Raw genomic sequence first — 25,294 nt, forward strand, 5'->3', positions numbered from 1 at the left:
CCAGTACTGAAAGGAGTAAGTGTTTCTGTGCAGTAGTAGAGAGAGCAAAGGACCTGGAGTGGAAAGACTTGCATTCAGGTTCCTGTCGCACCACCAACATGCTCCATGGCCCAGACAGGAACACGGTCTTGCCCAGGGCACAACATCTTATTGGCCCAAGTGGGACTTGCATCAAGTTTTCTACTTCAAGTGCAGGGCTATTGGCTCGGATGCCACAAATGAGGCTTTCTGCTCCTCTTAACCTCAGCCCCAAGAATGCCCCAACCCCGTTCTGGAACTTCCACAGCAACAGGACTCCTCATCGTCTCCTCAGCTGAGATTGATACCTGCATAAGGGGAAGTGCCTACACTTTCCCTCCCTGGAATCAGATACCGGGCTTGGCCTCAGAGAAGCAGGCTGCACCACTTCCCTGAGAAGCAGGAATAGGACAGAGGCCACCAGGCTAACCCCAGTGCAGGAAGAAGCTGTGCTGTGGGGCCGTTCTGACCCACGACAGGGAGAACAAGCGAGCATTCTCTACAGCTGCTGTCAGACAGCTCTGCACACTTGGCCTGCTCCCCTGCTCCGCCCCCTCCAGGCAAGAAAACAAAGAGGGTCGTGTGAGCAGGGCTGTGAGGCAAATGATGCTGCATTTCTACCTTCTCTTGGGCTTGTAGACACAAACAAGCCCTTGGGGCTCAGCACGGATTATGGTTGTCCCAGCCCCCGTGTTTGTTGACTGTCTCCTGTGGACCCGCCCCTGCTACAGATCCTGGGAACACTAAGAAAGATATACCTTGGCCCTGGTCCTCAAAGGGTTCAGTCTGGCTTGGGATACAGAATGAACTTCCAGATAGCCTTCTGCTTTAGAGCAATTATGTGCGAGGCACAGACTCTAAGGGCTATGGTTCCTCGAAGCTGGAGAGATGGATGAGGCTGGGGGAGGTACCATGAAAGGCTGCAGTAATAGGAGGCATTTTCACTGGATTTGAGGACTCAGGAGAAAGAGGGGAAGAAAGGAAGGGAGATGAGAGAGAAGGTGATCCAGAAGGGAAAAAAATCTCATTAAGAGGCTTGGATATGGGGACGCCTGGGAGTCTCAGTTGGTTAAGTGTCTGACCCTTGGTTTCAGCTCAGGTTGTGATCTCAGAGTCATGGGATCAAGCCCCAAATAGGGCTTCACGCTCAGTGGGGAGTCTGCTTGAGATTCTCACTCTGTCCCTCCCCTGTTCTCTCTCTCTCTCCCTAAAATAAATAAAAATTTTTAATCTTTTAAAATTTTTTTAAAACTTGGGGGGAAAAGGCTTGGACACAAGAAACAACAAGTATTAGCAAAGATGCAGAGAAAAAGAAACATTCATGCATTGTTGGTAGGAATGCAAACTCAGACAGTCACTCTTGAAAACAGTATAGAGGTTCCTCAAAAAGTTAAAAACAGAAATACCCTACACCCAGCCATCGCACTACTGGGTATATAGCCCCAAAATACAAAAACACTAATTCAAAAGTATACAGGCACCCCGATGTTTACAGAAGCATTATCTACAATAGCCAAGATACAGAAGCAGCCCAAGTGTCCATCAATGGATGAATGAATAGATGTGGCATCTATATACAATGAAATACTACTCAGCCATAAAAAAGAATGAATTCTTGCCATTTGCAGGGACATGGATAGAGCCAGAGAGTATAAAGCTAAGTGAAGTAAGTCAGTCAGAGAAAAACAAATACCACATGATTTCACCCATATGTGGAATTTAAGAAACAAACAAACGAACAAACAAAAATGAGCAAAGGGGAAAAAGAGAGAAAGAGAGACAAATCAAGAAATGGGCTCTCAGGGCACCTGGGTGGCTGTTGTTAAGCGTCTGCCTTTCAGCTCAGGTCATGATCCCAGGGTCTGGGGATTGAGCTCTGTGCTGGGCTCCCTGCTCAGCGGAGAGCCTGTTTCCCCCTCTCCCACTCCCCCTGCTTGTGTTCCCTCTCTCTCACTGTCTCTCTCTCCATCAAATAAATAAATAAATAAATCTTTTAGAAGGAAGGAAGGAAGGAAAGAAGAAAGAAAGAGTTCTCAATTATAGAGAACACACTGATGATTACCAGAGAAGAGGGGGTGGGGAGATGGGTGAAACGGGACGGGGATTAAGGAGGGCACTTGTGATGAGCACTGGGTGATATATAGAATTGCTGAATTACTATATTGTACACTGAAACCAATATCACACTGTGTGTTAACTAACTGGAATTAAAAGTTTCAAAAAATGTAAAAATAAAAGGCTCGGGCAGGGGAGCATAGCAGCTAGAGTACAGAAAATATGGGAAGTATTGAGACTTTATTTATTTATTTGAGAGAGAAAGAGCATGAGAAAGAGAGCACAAGTGGAGGGGAGGGAGAGGGAGAGAGAGAAGCAGGCTCCCACTGAGCAGGGAGCCCGATTTGGGGCTTGATCCCAGGACCCTGAGATCATAATCTGAGCAGAAGGCAGACACCTAACCGACTAAGCCACCCACGCACCCTACATCCTTCAGTTTAATCAACCAGGCACTTATTCCTGACTCTGTGTCTAACAGGTGATAGGGAAGACATAGCTTGGACATAGTCCTGAATCACTTTCCCTGCAAAGAGGAAAGCAGCAGCAGCAGCGAAAAGCTAAGGCAAATAAGTCAGAGCCAATATACCTGCAGGCACAGAGTAATCACCCAAGTCCCAGTTAACATCTGGCTATGGGACAATCTCACATCAACAACAGAAAAGGCCCAACACTGTCATCAGTAAATGAGCGCCTGCTGCCATTAACAGTTTAAGTTCTATTCTCAGTTAATGGCCCGTGTTCCTCAAAGTCCTCCACAAAAGTTTTCCCAGACTTATTTTGGGAAGCTCTTGTTCAGAAAGAGCTTTCTAAAGCCAGCATTAGTGGGAATTAGGACTCGAGCTAGAATACATACAGGTATGTGTCACTTCACCTAACAGACAGGATCCCTAGAGCGAACTTTGCCTGACTCCCATGCCTCCTTCTCCATCCAGGTCCCATGAACCTTTCTTCTAGCTTAAAACCAGCAAAAAGTCCAAACATCGGAGCATGAAATACTTAAAAAGCAATATGTTCTCTATAACATAAGAAGCACATGTTGAATGTTTTTTTCGAAGATGCAGAAAAATATAAATAAAAAACTGTTGTGGGGCGCCTGGATGGCTCAGTGGGTTGGGCCTCTGCCTTCAGCTTGGGTCATGGTCTCAGGGTCCTGGGACTGAGCCCCACATTGGGCTCTCTGCTCAGCGGGGAGCATGCTTCCCTCTCTCTCTGCCTAGTTGTGATCTCTTTCTGCTAAATAAATAAATAAAATCTTTAAAAAAAAAAAAAACAACTGTTGAATCATCCACAATCCTACCCTCCCCTCCTTCCCCGCCCTCGCCAGCCCTGTAACCAATACCATTACATCGGCTAGCTTAGATTTTTGTCCATCCTGTGTTTGCTATCCTGGACTTTCCCATGGCTTGCCAGCCAGAACCAGTCATCTAGCTTCCAAGGGACCCACCCCTTGCAAACATACCTTGCATGCTCCTGTCCCTTTGGGAAGCTCTTTACTTACTGATATCTGGAATGCCCACCCTCCCAATCAACCTATCTGAATTTCAACCACCCTTCAGTGCCCCACTTTTTTCCTACCTCCCAAAATCTTCATCGGCTATGCCAGGTCATGGAGGTAGCCATGTTCTAAACTGGAAAAAGGGAACTGCGGACCAGAGAAGAGGAGAAATGTGACCACGGTCATGGCGCAAAACCAGAAGGGAGACTACAGAGTGGAGCCAACTGAAATCAAACTCATCTGAACACTTATGCTGCATCTACCTCACGTGGATCACCGTGTGAGGCAGTAGGAAGTAAAACAGAGCGGCCTCCAGACCCTGTGATCAGAAAACTCACCGGACTGTGACCTGGTTTGGGACAGCTTTTCACCAAGGGGTAGCACAAAACTCAGTGAAAGCTGACTTGCGGGCAAATAATGACAAGGGTGGCCGCATGTGTTGTGTGACTGTAGCCACTTCCAACCCAGCCCACAGTCAGCAGTCAATGCGCAGGCAATTCTCTGGGTGGGCCTCTAAGAGGAAGCAGCTGGATCAAGGCTCCATGCTCGGGTGAGAGTGGATAACACAGGGAAAGCCTGCTACTCGAGTTCTGTGAAGGAAAGGTAGTCACTGGAAGGATCCACGCAGGAATGGGAAGTGAGCCTAGAGGCCACAAAGGCATTAGCTCATGGAATCAGGCCTCCTCAGTGGCCACTCCATTCCCTCCTCACCCTCCGAGTCAAGTTTCAGAGAGAGGCCATTTAATTGGCTTTTAGCTAAGTTATCATGGCTCCTAGTAGGCAGAGCTGTTTAAGGCCCCCCCATAGGATACTAGCTAGCCAATGAATGGGTAGCTTGGGGTCAATCGGGAGCTACCCCTGCACAAGGACCAGCCCAGTTCCACTCTACCGGGAAGGGGGCAGTGAGGGACATGGGGTATGGGAGAGGGAAGAGAGTAGTTCTAGCAAGAAAGGAATGTTGAGTATGGTAGACACCACGCACAAGCAGGGGTGGGGAGGTCAGGGGGGAGGAGGTGGGGGTGCATGGCATCTCAGCAGGGGTCTAGTGTGAGCAAAGGCAAAGAGGTAAGATGAACATAGCCAGGAGAGGATAATATGGAGATTTGCTCCTTCAGGAGTCTCATGATCAAATGAGGTAACAGAGAAGCTGCCCTACCCAGTTCCTCCCCATAAGGCCTTCAAAACAACTGACTACCAGGCTTTTAGCAAAATGGATGAACATATTGTGACCATTTGCTGGACACTTCCCAAATGCCAGGCCATGTCCTTACATCTATGGCAGGAATGGGGAAAGTGGTTTTTTTTTTTTTAAAGATTTTATTTATTTATTTGACAGAGAGAGATCACAAGTAGGCAGAGAGAGAGAAGGAAGCAGGCTCCCTGCCAAGCAGAGAGCCTGAGGCAGGACTCAATCCCAGGACCCTGAGATCATGACCTGAGCTGAAGGCAGAGGCTTAACCCACTGAGCCACCCAGGCACCCGGAAAGTGGTATTTTGAAAGCTGCTCCAAGCTGTTACCATGGAGAGAGAAGACTTCATCATGGGGGCCAGGTGGGTACAGGTCAGAGATAGCTTTTGTATGGGAAAAACTTTAAAGGGCCTTTGATTTAGGATAAAAAAACAAAAACAAAAACAAAAACAAAACACGGTCCACTCAGGGACAGGTTGTCACAACAAGGAGCTAACCTGGCAGCATCTAAAGGAAAAACGGGTCTCCATTGGTTAGTAAGTATGAAGGACAGTAGCAGATTTGGGCCCCAGAGAGGGGTGCTAGAAGGCCCCAGCATCACGGCAGAGGTCAGGTATCAAAGGAGCAGAGGGGTCTGCTACCACCCTTTAAGCCATCTCTGTGGAGAAATTCCTCTCATTACCCCCAAGCCTTGTGTGAAACTCAGCATACTCTGCAACCAATCTTGGTGGTGGGGGAGGCCCTCAGAAATGGGCCCGAGTCCATGTGTGCGACAAGGTCACAGAGGGAGCCCAGCCTTGTCTCCAAGAAGGAAGGGGCCCCTGAGCCCAAGGCCCTGAGACATGGAGGAGGATGTGAGTCCTCCCTGGGGAGAGCCTGAAACACTAATGAGGAGGAGGACTTCCTGTTACCCAGGAATGGAATGCTCATTATTCTTATTTGGACATTAAAGAATGGGACTCCAGAAGGCCGGAAAACATGGAGAGACTCAGACTCTACCATGTGGTATTTCAACAATCCTGTGAGACAGGGACCATCTTAGGACGAGGAAACAGAGCCTACAAGAGTGCACCTGCCTGAGGTCTAAAAGCTCACAGTGGCAGAGTCAAAGTCAAACCTGGGCCTGGTGGCTCTCACACCCAGAAGGGTCCTTGCCAGGTTAGGGCTCGTCAGTCTCCTGCCCTGAGCCTGTCCTCCTGTCGACACCCCTCAGCTGCCCTTCTTCCCCTCTGCCCTGTCTTCTCAGCTGGGAGAGAAGTGGGGCTCTCCTCCAAAAGACTGGTAGGAATGCTTTGCCTTCTAGAACCGCACTGTAGCTAACCTTGCCTCTTTAGCTTGTGGGTCCTTCCCAGGGTGCCAAATTAGCCTCACCCCGAGAAAAGAAGGACATTTCATCATCACCCTCCAGGCTCTGTGGCCAGGCCACCAGGGGCCAGTAGCTCAGGATTCAAGATTAGGGTCCTCAGGGTTAGATGCTGGCCACCAAGGGCCAGGGATGAGCAGGGTGGCAGTGCCAGCCCTAGAGACACACCAGATGCAGGACAACTGGGCTCTCAGCAGCTCTCCTCTAATAGCCCACAAAGAGTAGGAAACAACTGTCTAGACCTCCCTCCCTGTCCTCTGGAGTGGGCCTGAGGGTCTCAGGCAGAAAGAAAATTCTGGGCAACTTGGTACCTCAAAGGGAGCACCAGACCAGGAGTCAGAGTCATGGGCTTAAATCCCAGCTCTGACACTTACCATGGCAAGTCAGCCAAGCTCACTAAACTCCAGCTTCCTCATCTGCAAAATGGGAGAAAGACCTATCACCCCATAGACAGCAAGAGGATTAATCCAGGTAATGAACCCCTGTGTCTAGTGCAGGATCAGATTTAGAGGAGACACTCAATTCCTAATGCCCAGAGTGCCTTTCCCTTCTTCCCACTCCCACTTCTCACTCTCTGAGAAGGACAGGATTAACTTAGTCAGTGACTCTGAAACTTTCTCAGAGGTTCCTCACAAGCTCTGAGAGGGAGGGCAGGGAAGAGGGACAGGTAGACCTCTGCTTACCCCTTCTCCCTTCTTTTCCATAATGGCCCTTTCAGACTTTGATCGGTTTACAGCCTGTCCCCCACCCCATAATAATCCACTTTTTAAAAGTCTTGTTGTGGGGTACCTAGGTGGCTCAGTGGGTTAAGCCTCTGCCTTCAGCTCCGGTCATGATCTCAGGGTCCTGGGATCAAGCCCTGCATCGGGCTCTCTGCTCCGTGGAGAGCCTGCTTCCTCCTCTCTGTCTGCCTTCCTCTCTGCCTACTTGTGATCTCTCTCTGTCAAATAAATAAATAAAATGTTAAAAAAAAAAAAAAGTCTTGTTGCTTAAATAGTAAACTCTACTGAAATAAATCAGGAGTAGTCAATTTTTTCACAAAAAGCCAGATAGTAAATAGTTCCTGCACTGTGCACCAAGAAGCAAAATCAAGGTATGTGTATAATGAGGAAGAAAACAACATCTACACAAATTTTCAGTTGATGAAATTTAAAATATAATAAGGAGTTTTATTTTATTTTCATTTTGTGTGGTTTTGGTAGAACAGATCTTCCAAGGAGAAGAATGGAATATTTTGGGGGGAGGAACAATATTTTGTTTATCTGGGGTCCAAAGTCAATGTTTCCTCTCATCAAATCTGTTGGAACTCTTCATCTGTAAAACCTGTTCATAGTTCCAAGGCCACTCAAACAGGTGGCAGACCAGGTATAGCTTCAGGGCTCTAGTTTTCCGTCCCCTGGTCTAGACAATGTAGGAGCCCTTGCAGATTGGAGTTCTTAGGCTCTAAAGGCTGGTGAAGACTGCTTGGGAGTCTGGGGCAATCCCCCAGAGAGTCACTGAAGGCCACAGCCATCACCCCTATGGGAAAATCTAGAAGTTTCAGTGTCTCCCACGACCTCCCACCTGCACTGCCAGAGGCTGGGTTGGTTTACTGCAGCTAAGGGAATGAGTACCTCAGGACCAGATTCCTACCACTAGCCTTGCCTCTTCTCCTTCATGTGGGTTTCCTCAGCAAGAAGTACAGGGAAATAACACTCTCTTCTCCTCTGCCCTCAAAAGCAGTCCCCTCCCCAGGAAACTGCTCTGCCAGAGCTCTCAAAAAGCTTTCTTAGAGACCCCTTCCAGCCAGTTTCTATAAGTATGGACAAAGGCACGGAACCTTCTACTAGAGTTCTGTGGTCTGAAGACCAGTGTCACCTCTGCCTCTGAGGGGAGGGAGGCCACAGGGAAGAGCTCTCTACCTCTGGTCCTGGCAAGGCTGGGTCACATACCTTCCCCAAGCCTCACCGGCATCATTTATAAAATGGGAATGATTATATTTGCCTTACCTGCCTTGTGTTGCTCTCAAAACTTCAAATTATCCAATGACTGGAAATATAATGAAATATAAACACCATGAAGGAGAGCAAAGTCACATAGAGAAACCAAGTTTGGAACTGAGGGAGAAGCACAGAAGACCTGACCCCTTTAAATTAACCCCACTGTGAAAACACAAATGTTCCTTTACGAAACTCTCTAAGTACCAAAAGCACACAAAAACAATGAAAGCCTATCGACAAAGCCACATAGAAATAAGCACCTCCTGGTGACCTGGTAAACTGATTGAGTATCTAGTTTCAACCATTACACAAATCAGTCATAACCTTCAACCCGGTATTCCACCGCTGGGCATACGCGCAGCAGAAATAAGGCAGAGAGGAAAGTAAGCAAATGCGTCCACAGAAACATTTATTTTTAGTAGTGAGAAACAACAGGGGGAACTTAAGCACACTGGCAATGTCTCTACAGCAGAATGCTATGAAGTTAACAGATGTATATGGACTGTACTGTGTCTGTTTATTTTTTTAAGGCTAGCATTCTTCAAAAATGTCAGAGTCATGATGGCCCTAAGGTACCGTTCCAGATTCAAGGAGACTAGAAGGACACCTGGGTGGCTCAGTTGGTTAAGCAGCTGCCTTCGGCTCAGGTCATGATCCCAGCGTCCTGGGATTGAGTCCCACATTGGACTCCTTGCTCGGCAGGGAGCCTGCTTCTCTCTCTGCCTCTGTTGCCACTCTGCCTGCCTGTGCTCACTCTCTCTCTCTCTCTCTCTCTCTGACAAATAAATAAATAAAATCTTTAAAAAAATAAAATAAAATAAAGGAGACTAGAGATATGGCAACAAAACACAGTGTATGGTCTGCACTGGATCTTGTTGTGCAGGGAGAAAATGGCCATAGAGAACACTAACAGAGGGGCGCCTGGGTAGCTCAATGCGTTAAGCATCTGCCTTTGGCTGAAGTCATGATCCTGGAGTCCCGGGATCGAGTCCCGCATTGAGCTCCCTGCTCAGTGGTGAGTCTGCTTCTCCCTCTCCCTCCGTCCACCCCTCTGCTTGTGCTCTCTCTCAAATAAGTAAATAAAATCTTTAAAAACAAACAAAAAATAACACTAATGGAACCATTGACAAAACTGGAATGAGGTTGACAGTGTAGATAAAAATATTATATCAGAGTTAAGTGTCCCGAAGCTGAAAACTGTTCTGTAGATATGGAAAAAGAGCAGTCATGCCCTTAGGAGATCCATAATCAAGTCATAGGGGATAAAGAGGCAGCATGTCGGCAAAGTGCTTTCAAATGGTTCAGAAGCAATAACAGATGGTCAGATAGACAGAAAGGAAGGGGAGAGGAGGAAGAGGAGGGGGAGAGGGGGAGGGAAGGAGGGACGAAGGGATAAAATGTTAAAAATCAGTGCATCTGAATAAAGGATATGTGGGATTTCTGTTATTCTGATAACTTTTTAATTAAATTTGAAATTATTTTGAAGCAAAAAATGCTTAAGTTATATGGACTCGGGATACATGGAACGGTGTATATAAAACAGGGTTGAGTGGAAAACAGCACAACACAAATATCCATGCTGGTGGTGAAGTGGAAAAGAGAGTATACACGGTAGATATAGGTATATAATGGTTTCAGTGATACCCCCCACCAGCTCTTAGAGTTTTCCTAATGCAAACTGAGCTCAATGACACCTACCCCTCAGGGCTAGCGATTTGTCCCAAGTGCCAGCTTCTGACAGAAGCGTGGGCAATGCAGCCACTTTGTTCGAGTGGCTCTGTGCTTTGTTTTCCTAACAATGGGTGATGAAAGCGCCTCCCTCCTTCTTCCATGGCCTCTGGCACCCAGGGCCCTCTGCTGTCGCCTGTCCTTCCGACAGCCCCACCCTTCAACCCCCACCATGTGTTCTTCTTGCCCAAGCCCAGGCCTGCTGCTCCCCAGTCCCTGGCAGAGCCCTAATCTTAGAGTGGTTACCTGCTGCCTCCTGGACTAGACTGTGAGGAGCTGTCCTGCGCAAGTGATAACCTCCTCCTCTGAACAACTGGCACATGTTTTTAGGGTCCCCCTATTAGCTTATGTCCTGTTCCATCTCATTTCATTTGAGGACAGCACCCCTGTGCCCCAACTGAGCCTAAGCTCTTCTGGGGCAAGGCCTGAGCCCCAAGTGTCCTGTATCCATCATGGTGCCCATCGCCAGTGGGTGCCAGGAGGGATCATTGGACTGTGATAATGACCTAGAGTATGTACATGAACATACGCATCCACACACCCCACTCATCTTTCAGAAACACTGGCTTGGTCAGGGCATAGCTACGGCCCAAAGGCTACCTTGCCACTAACACCAAGCTGAGAGCTTCCTGGGCCTAAAGAAGACAAGCTTGGTGCTAGTGGCCAGGAATGAGGGACAGAGTACCCTGTAGAAGTTCTCTGAGCCTCAGTTTCTTCATCTGTGAAGTGGAAATGTGATCCAGCTCATACTGTTCTAGAACAATAGGAACTACCCGGCACAGACATTGATGTGAGCACAGAAGATTCTTACCACATGTCAGCCACGTTCACCTTCCCAGCAACAGGAAATATAAGCATGTATGTGATCAGAAAGGCACAAAAATCCCAGCCCAGGGCAGCAGATAGGGCTCTGACCAACAAAGTTCCTGGCTTTTATTTCTGTCTTTCTCTGAGTTTTGCTGTGTTGCACAAAATGTAATTTCCCAGTTGACTTCTCCTTCATACGGTAGATCTTAATTTCTTGAGGCAGGTACCTAACATTTTGGAGACCGAGTCTCTCCACCTATAAAATGGAGCAATAACTACTTCACAGGATATGACAAGGATTAAATATAATAATGTGTGTCCATGAAATGGGGGTAATTATTGCATTTTGTTTTCTGCTTGGTGTTTGCGAAATCCTGGACGTTTATGGATTTCAAGGCCGGTGGTACTAGGACACGTGGCTGAGATTTTTCTGCCTCAGATTTAACTCAGGGGAGGTTCCAGACAGCGCTGCTGCTCAGTGAAAGGTATCTGGGGGAGGGGAGCACTTCTCAAGTGTAAAAGGCCTGCTCTGGACACTACAGAGGGGAGCCCAGTGGGGAGGAAACCTCGGTGGGGAGACGGCTACGGGAACCCTTTCAGGTAACACGAAGTATGATGACCTGAGCACTTAATAGGGATGTGGGTCCAGAATAAGAGGTAATTAAATACCCCTTATTAATTAAGGGGATATTAACTATTAATTAAGGGGATAGAGTAGGTTCGGGTGGGTCAGACAGCTTTTCTGGGGAGACAGCATTTGACCTAGACCTTGAAGGAAAGAGCAAGGAGACATCACAGAAGTTGTTGGACTCTCTGGCCTCCATCTCAGTGCTACAGTGATACTCGAAATAAGAACCTGGGCGGGGAGGAGAGAGGCGATGGGGCTTAAGGAGAGCGTTTGTCATGGTAAGACCTGGGGGTTGCATGGAGGTGTTGAATCACTCTATGGTATACAGGAAACTAGTATTACATTCCCTGTTAACTGGAATTTAAATACAAATGTAAACAAACAGAAAACAAAATAAGAGAACCTGCCTTCAAAGAGCGGACAGCCTGGTACACACAAATGTGAGAGAGGCCTCACCTAGGCAGTCCCAGGGCCATGAATGCTACCCTGCTCTCCACGGCCTCCCCAGCCTGACCAGTAGCCCAGCACCGGAGGGAATGTTAACTCTGAACATATGTGCCTCAAGCAGACACAAAAGAGGAGGGGCTGTGTGGGCATGAGAAGTAGCCCTGGAAAAATAAGAAGGTAGAACTCAGAAATAAAAATAGTTGCTGAGTTGGGGCACCTGGGTGGCTCAGTGGGTTAAGCCGCTGCCTTCGGCTCAGGTCATGATCCCAGGGTCCTGGGATCGAGTCCCGCATCCGGCTCTCTGCTCAGCGGGGAGCCTGCTTCCTCCTCTCTCTCTCTGCCTGCCTCTCTGCCTACTTGTGATCTCTCTCTGTCAAATAAATAAATAAATAAATAAATAAATAGTTGCTGAGTTAAGGCTGCTAATCTCTCATTGGCTTAACTTGCCTTCTTCAGTTCTTTATGTTAAAAAAAAACTTTCATCCAAAATAAGTCTCATAGATCTCTAAATAGTGCTATAAGAAGATAGTCAATGTATTTCATTAAGCGAAAAAACAAAGTAGTAGATTGCTATGGTCATGTGATCCCATCTGGGTCCCTGTATACACTTGCTTTACTTAGAAAAGTTCTGAAAGGGGACAGAAGAAAAATTATCATCAGAGTCCAGCTGTGGGCATGAGACAAGGCAGGAGGGTGGAGGGAGGTGACTTTTTACTTGAATTCTTCAGAACTTTCTGACATTTGCCATGCATTGCTTCTATAATTTAAAAAGGAAAATTTTAATTTAAAAAGAAATAATAAAAGCTCCTTTACTTCAGAGGTCACCTCAGAAACCTTTTCCCAAGGACTGAGACAGGTTAACCTAAACACCTGCTATTGTAGTTTCCTATAGTGCTTTGTGGCTAGACTGGGCCATAGAACCCAGCCTGGGTTTTACACATTCCTGGAGGTCTTGTTTCTCTCCCAAAAGAGGTTGCCCTGGCTAAGCTGAGTATGTGATCTTAAGCACAGGGAACCCCATCAGGTAACTCGGGTCTGGCAGGCAGCCCTATCAATATGGATGTCACAGGGAATTCCTTAGTGCTGCTTAGGGAGGGCAAGGCTGGAGAACAGTGACTCCTTCCCTGGCCCAAGGCTCCTGTCCCCCTACGAAAGGGGATTCTGTATGTTACATGCCTCGCAGGGCACCTTGCACACATAAGCCTCCTGTAAGTAACAGGGCTTGTGTCTGGTGTCTTCGCCAGCAAAGAGGAGACGGGGTGAGGGGTACATGTGGGGTCATGGTGGGGTAGGCTCTTGGACAGAGCTGGAGCTGCAGAAAAAAGTTGAATGAACATATTGGTAAATATTTGTCTGTTTATTGAAGCCAGCACAGTGTAGTTGAAAAGCTTCTTTAAGCTCCACCTTCTATGTTGCTTAGTCTGTGACCTTGGACAAAATCACCCCCCACTTCATCAGCCTCACTTTCCTTGTCTATAAAATTGAGATTGGGACTAACTTCTTGTTGAGATCCAGTTCAGCATAACGTTTTACGATTTTATGTTAATATAACAGTCTAAGTAAAGGAAAGTAATATAAGCACAAGGAAAGAAGAAAGTGCTGATTATTATAGGACAGACATCAAATACGTTAAAATAGTTTCTATTCTTGGGCGTACTTTCCCAGAGGGAGGGCTTATCTACCAGTGCCCTTCCTCTGAGGAACACCACTCCTTCCCAAATGCTCACCTTCCTGACCCTGACACTGCTACCCTACCCTCAGGGTCAAACAGCAAAGACCACCCTGACATATATTCTCCCCACTCACCAGAAACATTTAAATGAGAGCCAAAATGAGTTTGTGCTTTGTGAGTTCTTAGGGTGTGTCAGAACTTAGGGTGTCAATTCTTAGGGTGTGTCAGAACTCTTCAGAAGAGTCAGACCACCTGTCCCCACCCCTGAGTGACCTTGGACAAGACACTTCCCCTCTCTGGTCCTAGCCTTAACTGAAAAGAAGGAGTTGGGTGGGTTTTTCTTTGTAAGTCCTGCTCTCCCTCCCCTATTCCCCTGCTCTACCTAGCCCCAGGTACCAAGGCTGGGAGAAGCCAGAATCTACAAGCCAGCATTACTCCAAGCATTCCCAGAAATAGAAGATGATCTCCAGCATCCCCAGCAGGCTGGTCCCAAAATGGGAGCACAGCCAAGTGTCTGTACTCGGCACCGTGAGCCAGAAATCAGGCAAGATGCAAGAGCTCAAATGGGGCCACAACCCAGGACCCTCCAGCGTACCCTCCAGGCACGCTGTCCTGATCCAAAGGCGGATTCTGCAGCTTTTCTCACAGATGTCCTCTTACTTGTAGGATCAAGACATATAAGGCCTCCGAAGGAATAAAAAACCAGACCAGGACCAGGAGGAGAGTGAAAGATTCCTTGTTTTAATTAAGGTTTCACATGCCTACAGGAAGATGGACCTAAACATGTATGACTTGATATAATTCCATGAAAAGAATGCATCAGTGAAACAAGCACCCAGGTGAAGAAACAGAACGATACCCACCCCTCCGGAAACCTTCCTCGTGCCCCCTTCCAGTCACTGGTTCTTCAAGAATAAGCACTATTCGGCTTTTAGCAACACTGATTGATTTTGCCTGTTTTTGAACTTTACACAAACGGACTTAACGCAGCGTGGACTCATTTGAGTCTGGCTTCCTTTGTTCAACATTGGGTTTGTGAGCATGGAAACCAGTGTCAGTCATGTTCACTTGTGCACAGTAAGGACTTGAATGAGGAGTTAAAATCAGTAAGACATCCATGGGTCTAGCCTAAGGTGCTCACCAAGAGCTGAGGAAGCCAGGTTTATGCTCTTCCCAAAATAAGAATGACTCACCCCCATTCTTCCTGCAGACTCCCTCCTAGGGGGCTGCAGAGGTGAGAGGCAGGGCCTCAGTGCCCCAAACGGACTTCAAAGGCCAGAAGCTCTTGTTCATTGAACACTTACCCCATGCCTGGCCCTGTGAGGGGCACCAGAGACTTAGCAGCTCACTTAACCCTGCAATCATGGGCTACATACTGTTGTTATTCCTCTCTAATGAGTACAAGAACAGAGTCCCAGAGAGGTTGAGTAAGTTGTCCTAAGGTTGCACAGCTAGGAAGGGGACACAAATTCCCATCTGTGTTGACCCCTAAGGCCTAACATGGCCACCACTCTGTGCTGACAGGGGGCTCACTGGCTGGCTCTGGCCTCCACCCTTGTCTCCAACCCCACGTACTACTGCTTGCCCACAGCTCATATTTCAGCAGGCTCTACCACACCTTTGAATCTGTGTCCATGCTGTTGCCTTTGCCTACATGTTTACCTCTCAGCTTTTAAATGAACAGTCACTTCCTCTGAGCAGCAGTCCCTGACCAGTTGGTCTCAAACTTGTGCCCTATACTCTCACAGTCCCTCCTGCTCTCCCCTTGCACAGCTCTTAACACATGTTATAAAAAAAAGTTATCCCTTTGGGTCCCCTGTTCATGGGGTTATTACCTTTCTTCACCAATGGATCACAAGCTTTAAAAGGACAGGGATGTGTCTGTCTGTTCACCACTGCCTTGGATAGTAGCCGGCACACAGTAGCTCCTCAATGGCAAGTTAAGTGAAGAAAAGGAGAGGAGGGGAGAAAAATAGGACTGTCTCTTCTGAATCGGAGCACTCATCTGCAGACAGCTCTAGCTCCAGCCTACTTGTTGCTCCCGGCAAGACCTTCCCTCCTCCCTGAGCCCTGGTCTCCTCAGTTTTCAGATGAAGAACGTAGAAGAAAGGATCTCTAAAGGCCTTCTAGCTCATCTGGCCTCCTGACCACAAACCCTAGGAGGTCAAGCCATTCCAAAGGTCTGGGGGTTCTGCAGCCTCTTACCCATACCATGTCAGAGGCGGGGTTGGCAGGGTGGGGGGGATCCAAAGCTCCCAGGCTGTGAGGTACGGACCCACTCACCCTGTGAGGTACAGACCCACCCACCGGAGAACAAGAGGCCTCTTCCAGCTCTAACAGCCCTGATACACAAAGGTGGGGAGACACAGGACTAAGAAGGAATAATAGGTGAATTCCCTAAAAACCGGCCTCGACTTCCTTCTTCAGAGCCCCCCACCCCAACAAGGTCCCTTCCAACTCTGCTCTTGGCATGTGCATGGCTGCACCCACTGCCAGGCCGGAGCTCCAGGAGGGCAGAAACTCTCTATGTTTTGCTCATCTTTGTGCCCAGAGCACTTGGCACAGACCCCTCCATGTAGGATGTGGCTGAGGTGAGGCTACTGAATCAAACGCCATGGGCAGGACCTGCCAGGGTCTGCTGCTAGGCTTGCCATCTTCTCCCCCTGGGAAGGACCTGGGAGCACCATGTCAGGAGAAGCACGTGGCTTCCCATTCAGAGGTGGACTCCCACTGACCACCTCCCCACCTCTGGCCCTGTCTTCTTCCTATACCTTCTCCAGGCCCTGGATTGTCAGTGGCAGTCAGCTCAGACAGAAGGCTAAGGACTCGTGCCCCTCCTGGGTCTCTGCAGGCCTTTGCTCCCCCACCCAGCCAATCAGCCAGGACAAGTGCTCCCTGGGCTTGAAGTAATGCACCCTCTTCATGAAGTAAGCCTCCTCTGGCTTTGAAGCTCTTTCTGTTTTGTCTTTAAAAATAAAAGTAAGAGATGGAGCACATGGGTGCCTCTGTCAGTTGAGCATCCAACTCTGGATCTCAGCTCAGGTCATAATCTCAAGGTTCTGGGATCAAGCCTCGCATCAGGTGCCACACTCAGGGGTAGTCAGCCTGAGGACTCTCTCTCTTCCTCTCCCTCCCCCCCCTCCCCCCCACATTCTCTCTTTCTCTCTCTCAAATAAATAATTTTTTTTAAATAATAGAAATTTTAGGGGCACCTGGGTGGCTCAGTGAGTTAAGCCTCTGCCTTCGGCTAAGGTCATGATCCAAGGGTCCTGAGATCGAGCCCCACATCAGGCTCTCTGCTCAGCAGGGAACCTGCTTCCCCCTTTCTCTCTGCGTGCCTCTCTGCCTACTTGTGATCCCTCTCTCTCTGTCAAATAAATAAATTAAAAATATTTTCAAAAATAAATACATACATATTTTAAAATAAAATAAATAAATAAAAGTAAGAGAATATTGGGCCTGAATCCAAGAGTTCTATAAAGAGGGAAGGCCTCCTCCTGTTTGCATCATGGATATAGTGACGGCCTTCAACCCTCACGTTTTTATTCTGCTAGTGATGTGAGGGGGGTGAGGCTGGGTGTACTGGTGGGCTCACAGGAGTATGTAAGTGCTGTACTTATTGGAAAAGGCATAACAGTCTATGGCCATACCACCCTGAACGCAGCCAATCTCGTCTGGAAAAGGCATAACAGGTGTGCAGGTACAAACTGGACTGGCCAGACCTTGGCCATGTCACTCTCCAGCTGGGCAACTTTGGGCAATTTGCTTAAACTCTCTGTACCAGCTTCCTTACATGAAAAATGAGAGTGAAATTCAGACTCTAGTGCTGGTGTTCTGTAATCACTGAAGAGCCATTTAAATATTAGCAGATTCTAGAAACGGAAGGCAAGAAGAGAGCTTTGGGGGGCATCTGGGTGGCTCAGTGGGTTAAGCCTCGGCCTTCGGCTTGGGTCATGATCTCAGGGTCCTGGGATCCAGCCCCAAGTCAGGCTCTCTGCTCAGTAGGGAGTCTGCTTCCCGCCTCCCCCCTTTGCCTGCCTCTCTGCCTACTTGTGATCTCTGTCAAATAAATGGATAAAACCTTTCTTAAAAAAAAGAAGAAGAAGAAGAAGAAAGCCCCGGAACATCTTCATTTCTTTCCACACAGTAACTACTTTAAGAACTCAGAATTCATCCCTGGCTGCATTTGGGATTTAGCCAAGCTAAAAATGCAACCGATAACTCAGATCCTAGGAACCTTCCTGACCAGGCTTGAGTGGCCTCTTACTCAAGACAAATCCATTTTCAGGAGGATTACTTCACCTCCCATTCAGGCTCTGGGCTTATGAAACAAAATCCCAAGAGCCATGGAGAATCCCAAGTGGGACTCAGAGAAGAAAACTAACAGGCCAGGTGTGGGTCCAGAGTCTGGGAGGGCTTCGTGAGCAAAGGAACAGATGAAACAAGAATCCTTAAGATTTGCCCTTACTGTCAGTCAGGCAATTCGGAAACCACAGGGCCCAAGAATTGTAGTCCCTTCCACTGGCAAGTCGTTATTTCCACAGAGACTGCTATTTGCAGAGCCACACCTGAAGATGAATTCCTCAGGATTGTTTTTAAAGCTTCCCAGGAATCGCATGACAAGCCCGTGCTTACCTGATCAAGCAAACACTGCCCCAGGAGAGGCGTCCCCTCCACCTCTCCCAGCCTCTTACCTGCCCAGCTCCTCTCCGATGTCATAAAAGTCCTCCACCTTCTGCTGTTTGAACGTCTCCATGTTTGGGCTCCTCATTGAGGCCTGGAGCATACAGCCCTGAAACCAGAGGAAACCCGAGGTCAGGACAGCCGGGAATATCGGCACAGGCCTAAGAGTCTGGGCCTAAAAGTAATCGGCTGAGGGACGCCTGGGTGGCTCAGTTGGTTGAGCAGCTGCCTTCGGCTCGGGTCATGATCCCAGAGTCCTGGGATCGAGTCCCGCATCGGGCTCCTTGCTCAGCAGGGAGCCTGCTTCTCCCTCTGCCTCTGCCTGCCACTCTGTCTGCCTGTGCTCACTCTCTCTCCCTCTGATAAATAAATAAAATCTTTAAAAAAAATTAAAAAAAAAATAAATAAAAGTAATCGGCTGCACAAGAGCTCATAATTTAAAGATAATCCACAGCCCTAGTTCCTCAAGGACTAGCCTGCCCAAGCCTATTCTCACCAGTGACTGACAATGTATGGTTCTTACTGATTTCTATCAATCTGAACCTGTTACGGAGACAGGAAAGGAGACCTCCTCACTTATTTAGATCTGCTCTAAACACATTCAGAGAAACAGCCCCATGGCCAGCTTCAGTGATTTGTTCTCATGAAATTCAGGCTGGCTGAGAAAAAGAGGCAGCCACAAGGCAGGAGAGAGAGCGCTCATCTTTGAGTCAGAAGTTCTGGGTTCGAGTCCCAATTGCCTGAGTCATTTAAACTGCCACACTTAGCTTCCCCATCTGCTAAACAGGTTTATCCTGTTAAAAACCTGCAAATCATGAAATTACTTTGTAAACTCTAAAATGCAGTGGAAATGTAAGGGATTATCATGACCTCAGCTCCCGGAGGGGCTGCGCCACCCAGCTGTGAGTCTAAACTGATTTGTAAACTTTCACTCATCACTTCAAGGGAAAGAGGGACAGGAGTGGTGGAGCAAATTATAGGAGGCACCAGCAGTCAGGGGCTGGAGGTTCTGATTCCAATGCAGCCCACAACTAGCTCTGTGACCTCATCTCTTGTCAGAGAGCCTCAGAGTCCTCATCTATAAAATGGACCAACTACCTGCCCAGAGCCCCTCAGTAAGAGCCAGAGGACAACCCTGAGCCATGGAGAGCGTTCACCACCCCATCAGAAGAAGACTGTTTGCATCCTCCCCTGTGATCTCCCTGCCCCAAAAAGCTCACCCATTCCTGGGACAGCCCCATGCCACCCTGGACAGCACCCCAAGGGAAGGACCCAGGGCACAGTCTGCAAATGACAATGTTACAACCAGCTGCCTGTGGCTGTGTGTCTCAAGAGTCATTAGCACAGGCCTCTCCAAGCTCATTTTGGCTAGCATTGGCAACTTTTCTTCTGCCTGGCAATCAGATACCAACCACACCCAGGGCCCCATGAGCCCCAAAAGACTGTTTTCACCAGGCTGGGTGGAGGCAGCCTCACACAAGGGTGCGTCTCATCGATGCCAAGTGGCTGAAGCTGTTCCAGCTCCCAGATAATGTATACATTTCACACTCATTCCTCCGGCGTTGCCCCCCGCACACCATAGCTCTATTACCATGATGCTGCCTACCTCCCTCCTTCCCATGGGCTGCACATCCCTGAAGTACCCCAGGCAGAGCCAGCCTGGCTCCAGAGCCTAACTCCCGGTCACTTGCCAAATTACTGCCTGTTGATGCCCATGGTCCATCAGGCAGCCTCCCTCCTGCTCGGTCTTCACCCAGTGCTAGCCTGAGCCCAGCAAACATGGGCTACAAAAAAGAGCAGGTTCCCAGGGCCCCAGTTCTAGACTACCCTGGGTATGTAGCTGTCTAACCCACAGGCTGGCACCCTCTGGGCCTCAGTCGCCTCATCTGTAAACGTATATTTCACACAGCCGTGTGTGGATCCATTTGTGATTGGGGCATAAACTCATAAGCAAATAAGAAAGGTGATTATTACTGTTAATACATGACTCATCCTAGGCCAGTCTTAGTGTTTCTGCTTCCCACAGCAATGGAGAAAAGTGGAGAAAAGCATTTCAATTCCCTTCTAGAGAAAAGGATCATCCTAGAAAGTCTGGCTTGACCAAAATCTGAAGCTATACCCTCTCACTAACACACACACCAAACCCCCATCCTGGAAAATTTCCCGAGACTAGCCCAGAGGGTGGCAGAGGACAGCTATCTACCACCTTCTTTGGGGTCAGGCAGGTCCTAAGGGGGGGGGGGGGTACTCATTTCACACACCTAGAGGGAAGCAGAAAATTCCAAAAAATTCTTCTGACAGATACCCTGAGACCAGTCCCTAGAACAGCAAAGACCCTCCCCAGAGTAGCTAAGATCCTCCATTAGGCAACAGGCCAGCTCCATTTGCTCTCGGGAGCTGAGCTGGATTCAAAGCAGCCCCCACTCCCAGCAAAATGATGAGCCCCTGCGTTGAGCTCCAGGTGTAGCCAGGGGCTAGGGGACAAGGGAGCACCCTGAGGACAAACTAGGACCACCAGTTTGGTCCCAACTAAACTTTCCAGCCTTAGCCCCCTCCCCCCACATATCCTAGCCAAATGAGACCATATTCCAGCCAAATGAGACCTTTCCCATTCCCTCAAAACTTTCACCCCTGCCATGCATCAGCTCAAGCTGGGCCCTTTCCATGAAAGGCCCACCTGGAGAGCCCTCCCAGCAAAACCATTTCCTTCGCACAAGACCTGGCTCAAATGCCACCAACTCCGTGAGGCTCCATAACTCTATTTCTCATCAAAACAGATTAAATTCCCCCTCCCCCTTTAAATTCCCAGAGCGGTCTCTTCATACATTTTTAGGGTTAGAGCTTTCATATTTTGGCTCATAATTGTCTGTGTCTAACCCCAAAGGAGAAGGCACAGACCCTACAGGCACACAGGACTGAGCTGGAATCTCAGCTCTATCACTTCTGCACATACTGAGCACAGGACAATTTTTCGGAGCTTCAAAACACTGACATGGAAAATAAGTCTGGACAGTGCCTGTTGGTCACTGTTGGTGACTATGTGGAGCAGACAGAACTCTCAGACACTGCCAGGAGAAGCATATTCTGGGACAACCACTTTAGAAATCTGTTGGGCAGTTTCTATGGACATACCCAAGAGAAATGCATGTAGATGTTTTCCAGGATGGTCCATGGTAGAATGTTCACAGCAGCACTATTAGTAATAGCTACAAATTGGAAACAACCCAAGGGCCATCAGTAGAAGAATAGATAAGTAAATTGAGCTATACCCATACAACGGAATTATTCTATAACAATAATAAACTACCACTACATGTAACCAAATGGATAAAATTCACAAGCTGAAAGAATCCAGACACAAAAGACCACATACTTAAGACCACAACAGACCACTTAGACAAAACTCATCTATGGTGCTAAAAGTCAGAATAGTGGTTTACCCCTGGGTGCGGGGTTATGTCTGGGAAACGGGAGTTTCTGGGTGCTGGCAATGAATACTGTTTCTTGCTCTGGGTCGTGGTTACATGGATATGTGAAATGTGCACTTATTTTGTATGCAATCAAAATTTCACATAATAAAAAATGAGACTAAGATCTACATTATGACAAAAGAGATAAACCTGTAAAATGACCTGCATAGTGTTTGGATGGTTCCAACAAATATGAATTCCTTCCTTCCTGCCTCCTGTCTTGGAGCCCCATGAGGGCCGTGGTTGTCACATTCTCACCTATGTCCCTCTGTCACTGCTGGTATATAATAGGCACTCCCTAAATATTTGTTGATTTAAATGTAGGGCCCAGCCTCCCTTCTCTGCTCAGCCGCTTCATCAGGTAAAAACAACTAATAACAACTTAAAGCATTTTCCTAATTATCTCTCCCCAAGAGGAATTTGCATTTTATCAATTTATCAATTCTATCAATTTAGGGACATAAAACTAAAGGGGAGAAATTCCAAGGTGAAATTATAGTCACCAGTTAGGACCCAGAGAAGGCCCCAGGGCACAGGTACCTTTCTGGCCCTGAGAAGATGAAACAACATGGCCGAGGGGAGGGACACAGCTACAGCTTTTGGTCAGAAGCACAGGATGTCTGCTCCAGACATTCCAAGGGTGAAACCCACCTTCATGCCCACATTTCTCTTAATGGAATCACTAGGACTCATAATCCTGCCCTCAACCCTCATAATAGGCAACCCTTCTGAAGTTTAACACAGATTTCCTAGAACCTCACAAAAGGGAACCTCAAAGGTTATCCAGGGGCTTTTTAGACACCAGCATGAGGAAGGACAGACAGAGCATCTCCCCCTTTATCTATACAATAAGTTGGGGCTCTGGGTAAGAATTCACTGGTGGCAGGAGGAGCTTGACAAACCACTGCTATCTGGTCTATTATCCACTTGTTGTTGGTTTTTTAAAAAATTTTTTTTAAGATTTTATTTATTTATTTGACAGACAGAGATCACAAGTAGGCAGAGAGTCAGAGCAGAGAGAAAGGGAAGAAAGCAGGCTCCCCACTGAAGAGAAAGCCCAATGCGGGGCTCGATCCCAGGACTCCAGGATTATGACCTAAGCCAAAGGCAGAGACTTTAACCCACTGAGCCACCCAGTCACCCCTATAATCCACTAGTTTGACAAAAGAAGGAAATTGAGGTCCAGACAGGGGATCCCACAGCTAGCCCACTCCAGCTGTTCTTGTCTGGGCTTCTGAGGACAGCCCCCTCAACCCTTCAGTATAGCACTGGGGTTGGGGAAGCCAGTGGCCTCCGGAGGGACAACTTAGGAGGAAGCCTCCAAGGCTAGAGGATCACCCTGCGGGGAACCCTCTACCCTACTAAATCCTCTCACTCACTGACCCCAGCTCACTCTCCTGGTCATTTGGAGATCCTCATCCCACCTCACCCAGTGTCAGTCAGTGAAATGGGACCATTGCAAGGGGGCAGGCAAGCTTGTCCTCTTATACCTTCCCCCACATTAGGAATCATCACACTCAGGCTGTGAGGAGACTGCCCACAGAAGGGAAGGAGCTCCGGCATTACAGAGCCCCTCCATGCAGTCAAGCCTCTGACCAGCCCCAATCAAACTCTGATGAGGAAGCTCGGGCCCAGAGATCAGCGATTTGCCTAAGCTGACATGAGAAAACCCATTTTTCTAACGAAGGTCCAGCTCCACTAGACAGCCTGCTCGTTCACCCTCATGTCTAATAAGGAGGGAAACCTCAGGGGGGTGGTCAGGGTCAGCTCAGGTCTCATTCCTGCCGGCTGAAAACTTGCTCCAGACCAGCACACACTCACCCCCAACCATACACACCCTGCACCCCCTGTCCAAGCCTCTTCCAAAGCAGCTGAATTATCAGTGGGGTCACTTTACCGTTAAATTGGGAGAAGAACAGGACTCTGAAAGTACTGGTGAAGAGGCCAAGGCACCAGCTCCCCTTAGTCACCAGGAGTCTCCCAGAAATAACTTACATGGAGGCAGCTGGGAAACAGAGATGAAAACCACAGCAGCAGCCCCCAGCTGCCCTCCACTGGATTCTAGAGTACAAGGTCCCAGGGGCTGTTCTCTCCACCTGGCCCCAGGGACCTTCCCACCTGCTTCTGAGGCAACCAGCTAGGGCTCCCTCTCTCCCAGGGTGCACCCCCAACCTACCACTACCTGCATGGCCTCCATGCTCACCTTTCTGGAACTCATTTTCTCACTCCTAAAGTGAGAACACTAATCACCACCTCGCAAAGTTACGGTGAGGACCAGCCAGATCCACACATGCCAGGAGACAGTCCACAATGCCTGGCCCAGAGTCAGGGTCAACTACTGACGACGCCCTCCTATGCCCTTCTATCCCAGCCTGCTGCAAACTTACTAGCTACCCTCATTGCCTCCCTAGTGGCCCCGGGCCCATGACGACGGGGACCACGGATTCATTCTGCCACAAGCAAGCTGACTGTGTGTGGAGCAGCCTTCTGGAATCACGTCCTTGTGCAAATGGGAGAGGAGGTGTTGGAGGTGGCTGCAGAGAAGACTAGCCCCTCTCCTCCCGGAAATCTGTAGTGCTCTCCCCTTCATGGGGGCCCTAAATTGATGAAAATCTGTTTCCTATCTCCCACCCCTCCCCCGGTCCAGCCCTGGGTGCCAAGCCTCGGCCAGTCGCTCCCACCCCGTCCCTCGTCCCTAGGGTCAAAGTGCCAGGCTTCAGAGCGCGCCCGAGAGCACAGCGGACAGGCCGGGGGCCGGCCACAGCTCCCGAGGGCAAGGCCGGCCAAACCCCCCAGACGGGGGTGGAGGGGGTACGGTGTGAGGGACCCGGGCGGCGGGCTCGGGGAACCCGAGAGCGCACCCCGGGGCAACCTGCCCCCGCCAGCCCCAGCCCCGCGCGCCCTGTCGCGCCCGTCGAGCCCGCAGATGGGCGCTACTCACGGCGAGAGGCTGCGCTGGACGGGCACGGCGGACGCGACGGGGTGCGCGCCGCACGGCTCTGCTCTGCTCCCGGCCGGCTGCCCGCCCGCGGAGCCGCGGAGCAGCCGAGAGGGCGGAGCGGCGGCCCCGTCCCAGGCGCCGGCTGGAGGCGCGCCCGGCGTCCTGGGACCGGGGCTCGGGGCGCCCCCTGCTGGGAGCCCCCTCTGGACTGCCCTGAGGTGAGCGTCGAGAGCCTCCTGCCAGGTCCCCAGACACCTCCAGGAGTCGTGGGGAGAGCCAGCAGCGAGACTCTGCCCGCGTCCTTAGCGTTCTGCCCCTCACAGACTGTGTGGCCTTGGACAAGTCAACTAACCTCTCCAAGTCTGATCTGGAAATTGCTTTAAATGAGCCGATGATAATCTGCTATATCTTGGCACAACCGCTCAGAAAATGGTATTTCCTTGTCCTCTCACTCCCGATCCCTTGCCCACCCCTCCACCCCCCCCACAACGCACACACCGTGAGAGAGGAAGTCCCACGAGGGAATAGGCGGTTTCCTCCCTCCCAGCCGGGATGCTCTTCTGGGAACATCACCACTGGCTTTCACAGCTGGGTGGGGGCTGAGATGGAGAAGGACACTCCCCTTGTCCCCACCAACCCCCAGCTTGGGAGTGGCCTAACCTCGGGTGCCCTCTATGTCCCCTCCCCCCAGCCTCTGCAGGGTTGGTGAGTGAAGCCCCAACATCACCGTCAAGCCTTCCTTAATAAAGGACTTGGCAGTGGATTCCTCCTCTCTGTCTTCTGCCAAAAATCCCAGGGGGAAAAAAAAAAAAAGGAATG

The 25,294-nt window shown here is 49.1% G+C and overlaps 1 protein-coding gene across 6 annotated transcripts in view; it reads right to left on the reverse strand.

Moving 5' to 3' along the window:
- Window positions 1–25,070, reverse strand: part of DAPK2 (death associated protein kinase 2) — a 117,655-nt gene extending 92,585 nt beyond the window's left edge. For 2 of the 6 annotated variants that reach the window (XM_013059538.2, XM_004758732.3), the window contains exons 1-2: window positions 24,974–25,070; window positions 18,076–18,173 (exon numbers count right to left, since the gene is read on the reverse strand). In XM_013059538.2, coding sequence (XP_012914992.1) covers window positions 18,076–18,173; window positions 24,974–25,045 — 170 coding nt within the window. In that variant the 5' untranslated portion in view covers window positions 25,046–25,070. Of the gene's footprint in view, window positions 1–18,075; window positions 18,174–24,475; window positions 24,632–24,827; window positions 24,918–24,973 lie in introns of those variants that run through there. The other 4 variants (XM_013059539.2, XM_045067555.1, XM_013059537.2 and 1 more) reach the window with 4 other exon arrangements.
- Between the last annotated feature and the right edge of the window lie 224 nt (window positions 25,071–25,294).

The sequence above is a fragment of the Mustela putorius genome, unplaced genomic scaffold (assembly GCF_011764305.1).
Source record: "Mustela putorius furo isolate JIRA1106 unplaced genomic scaffold, ASM1176430v1.1 tig00003896_pilon_pilon_pilon, whole genome shotgun sequence".
In the NCBI taxonomy this organism is placed as follows: Eukaryota; Metazoa; Chordata; class Mammalia; order Carnivora; family Mustelidae; genus Mustela; species Mustela putorius.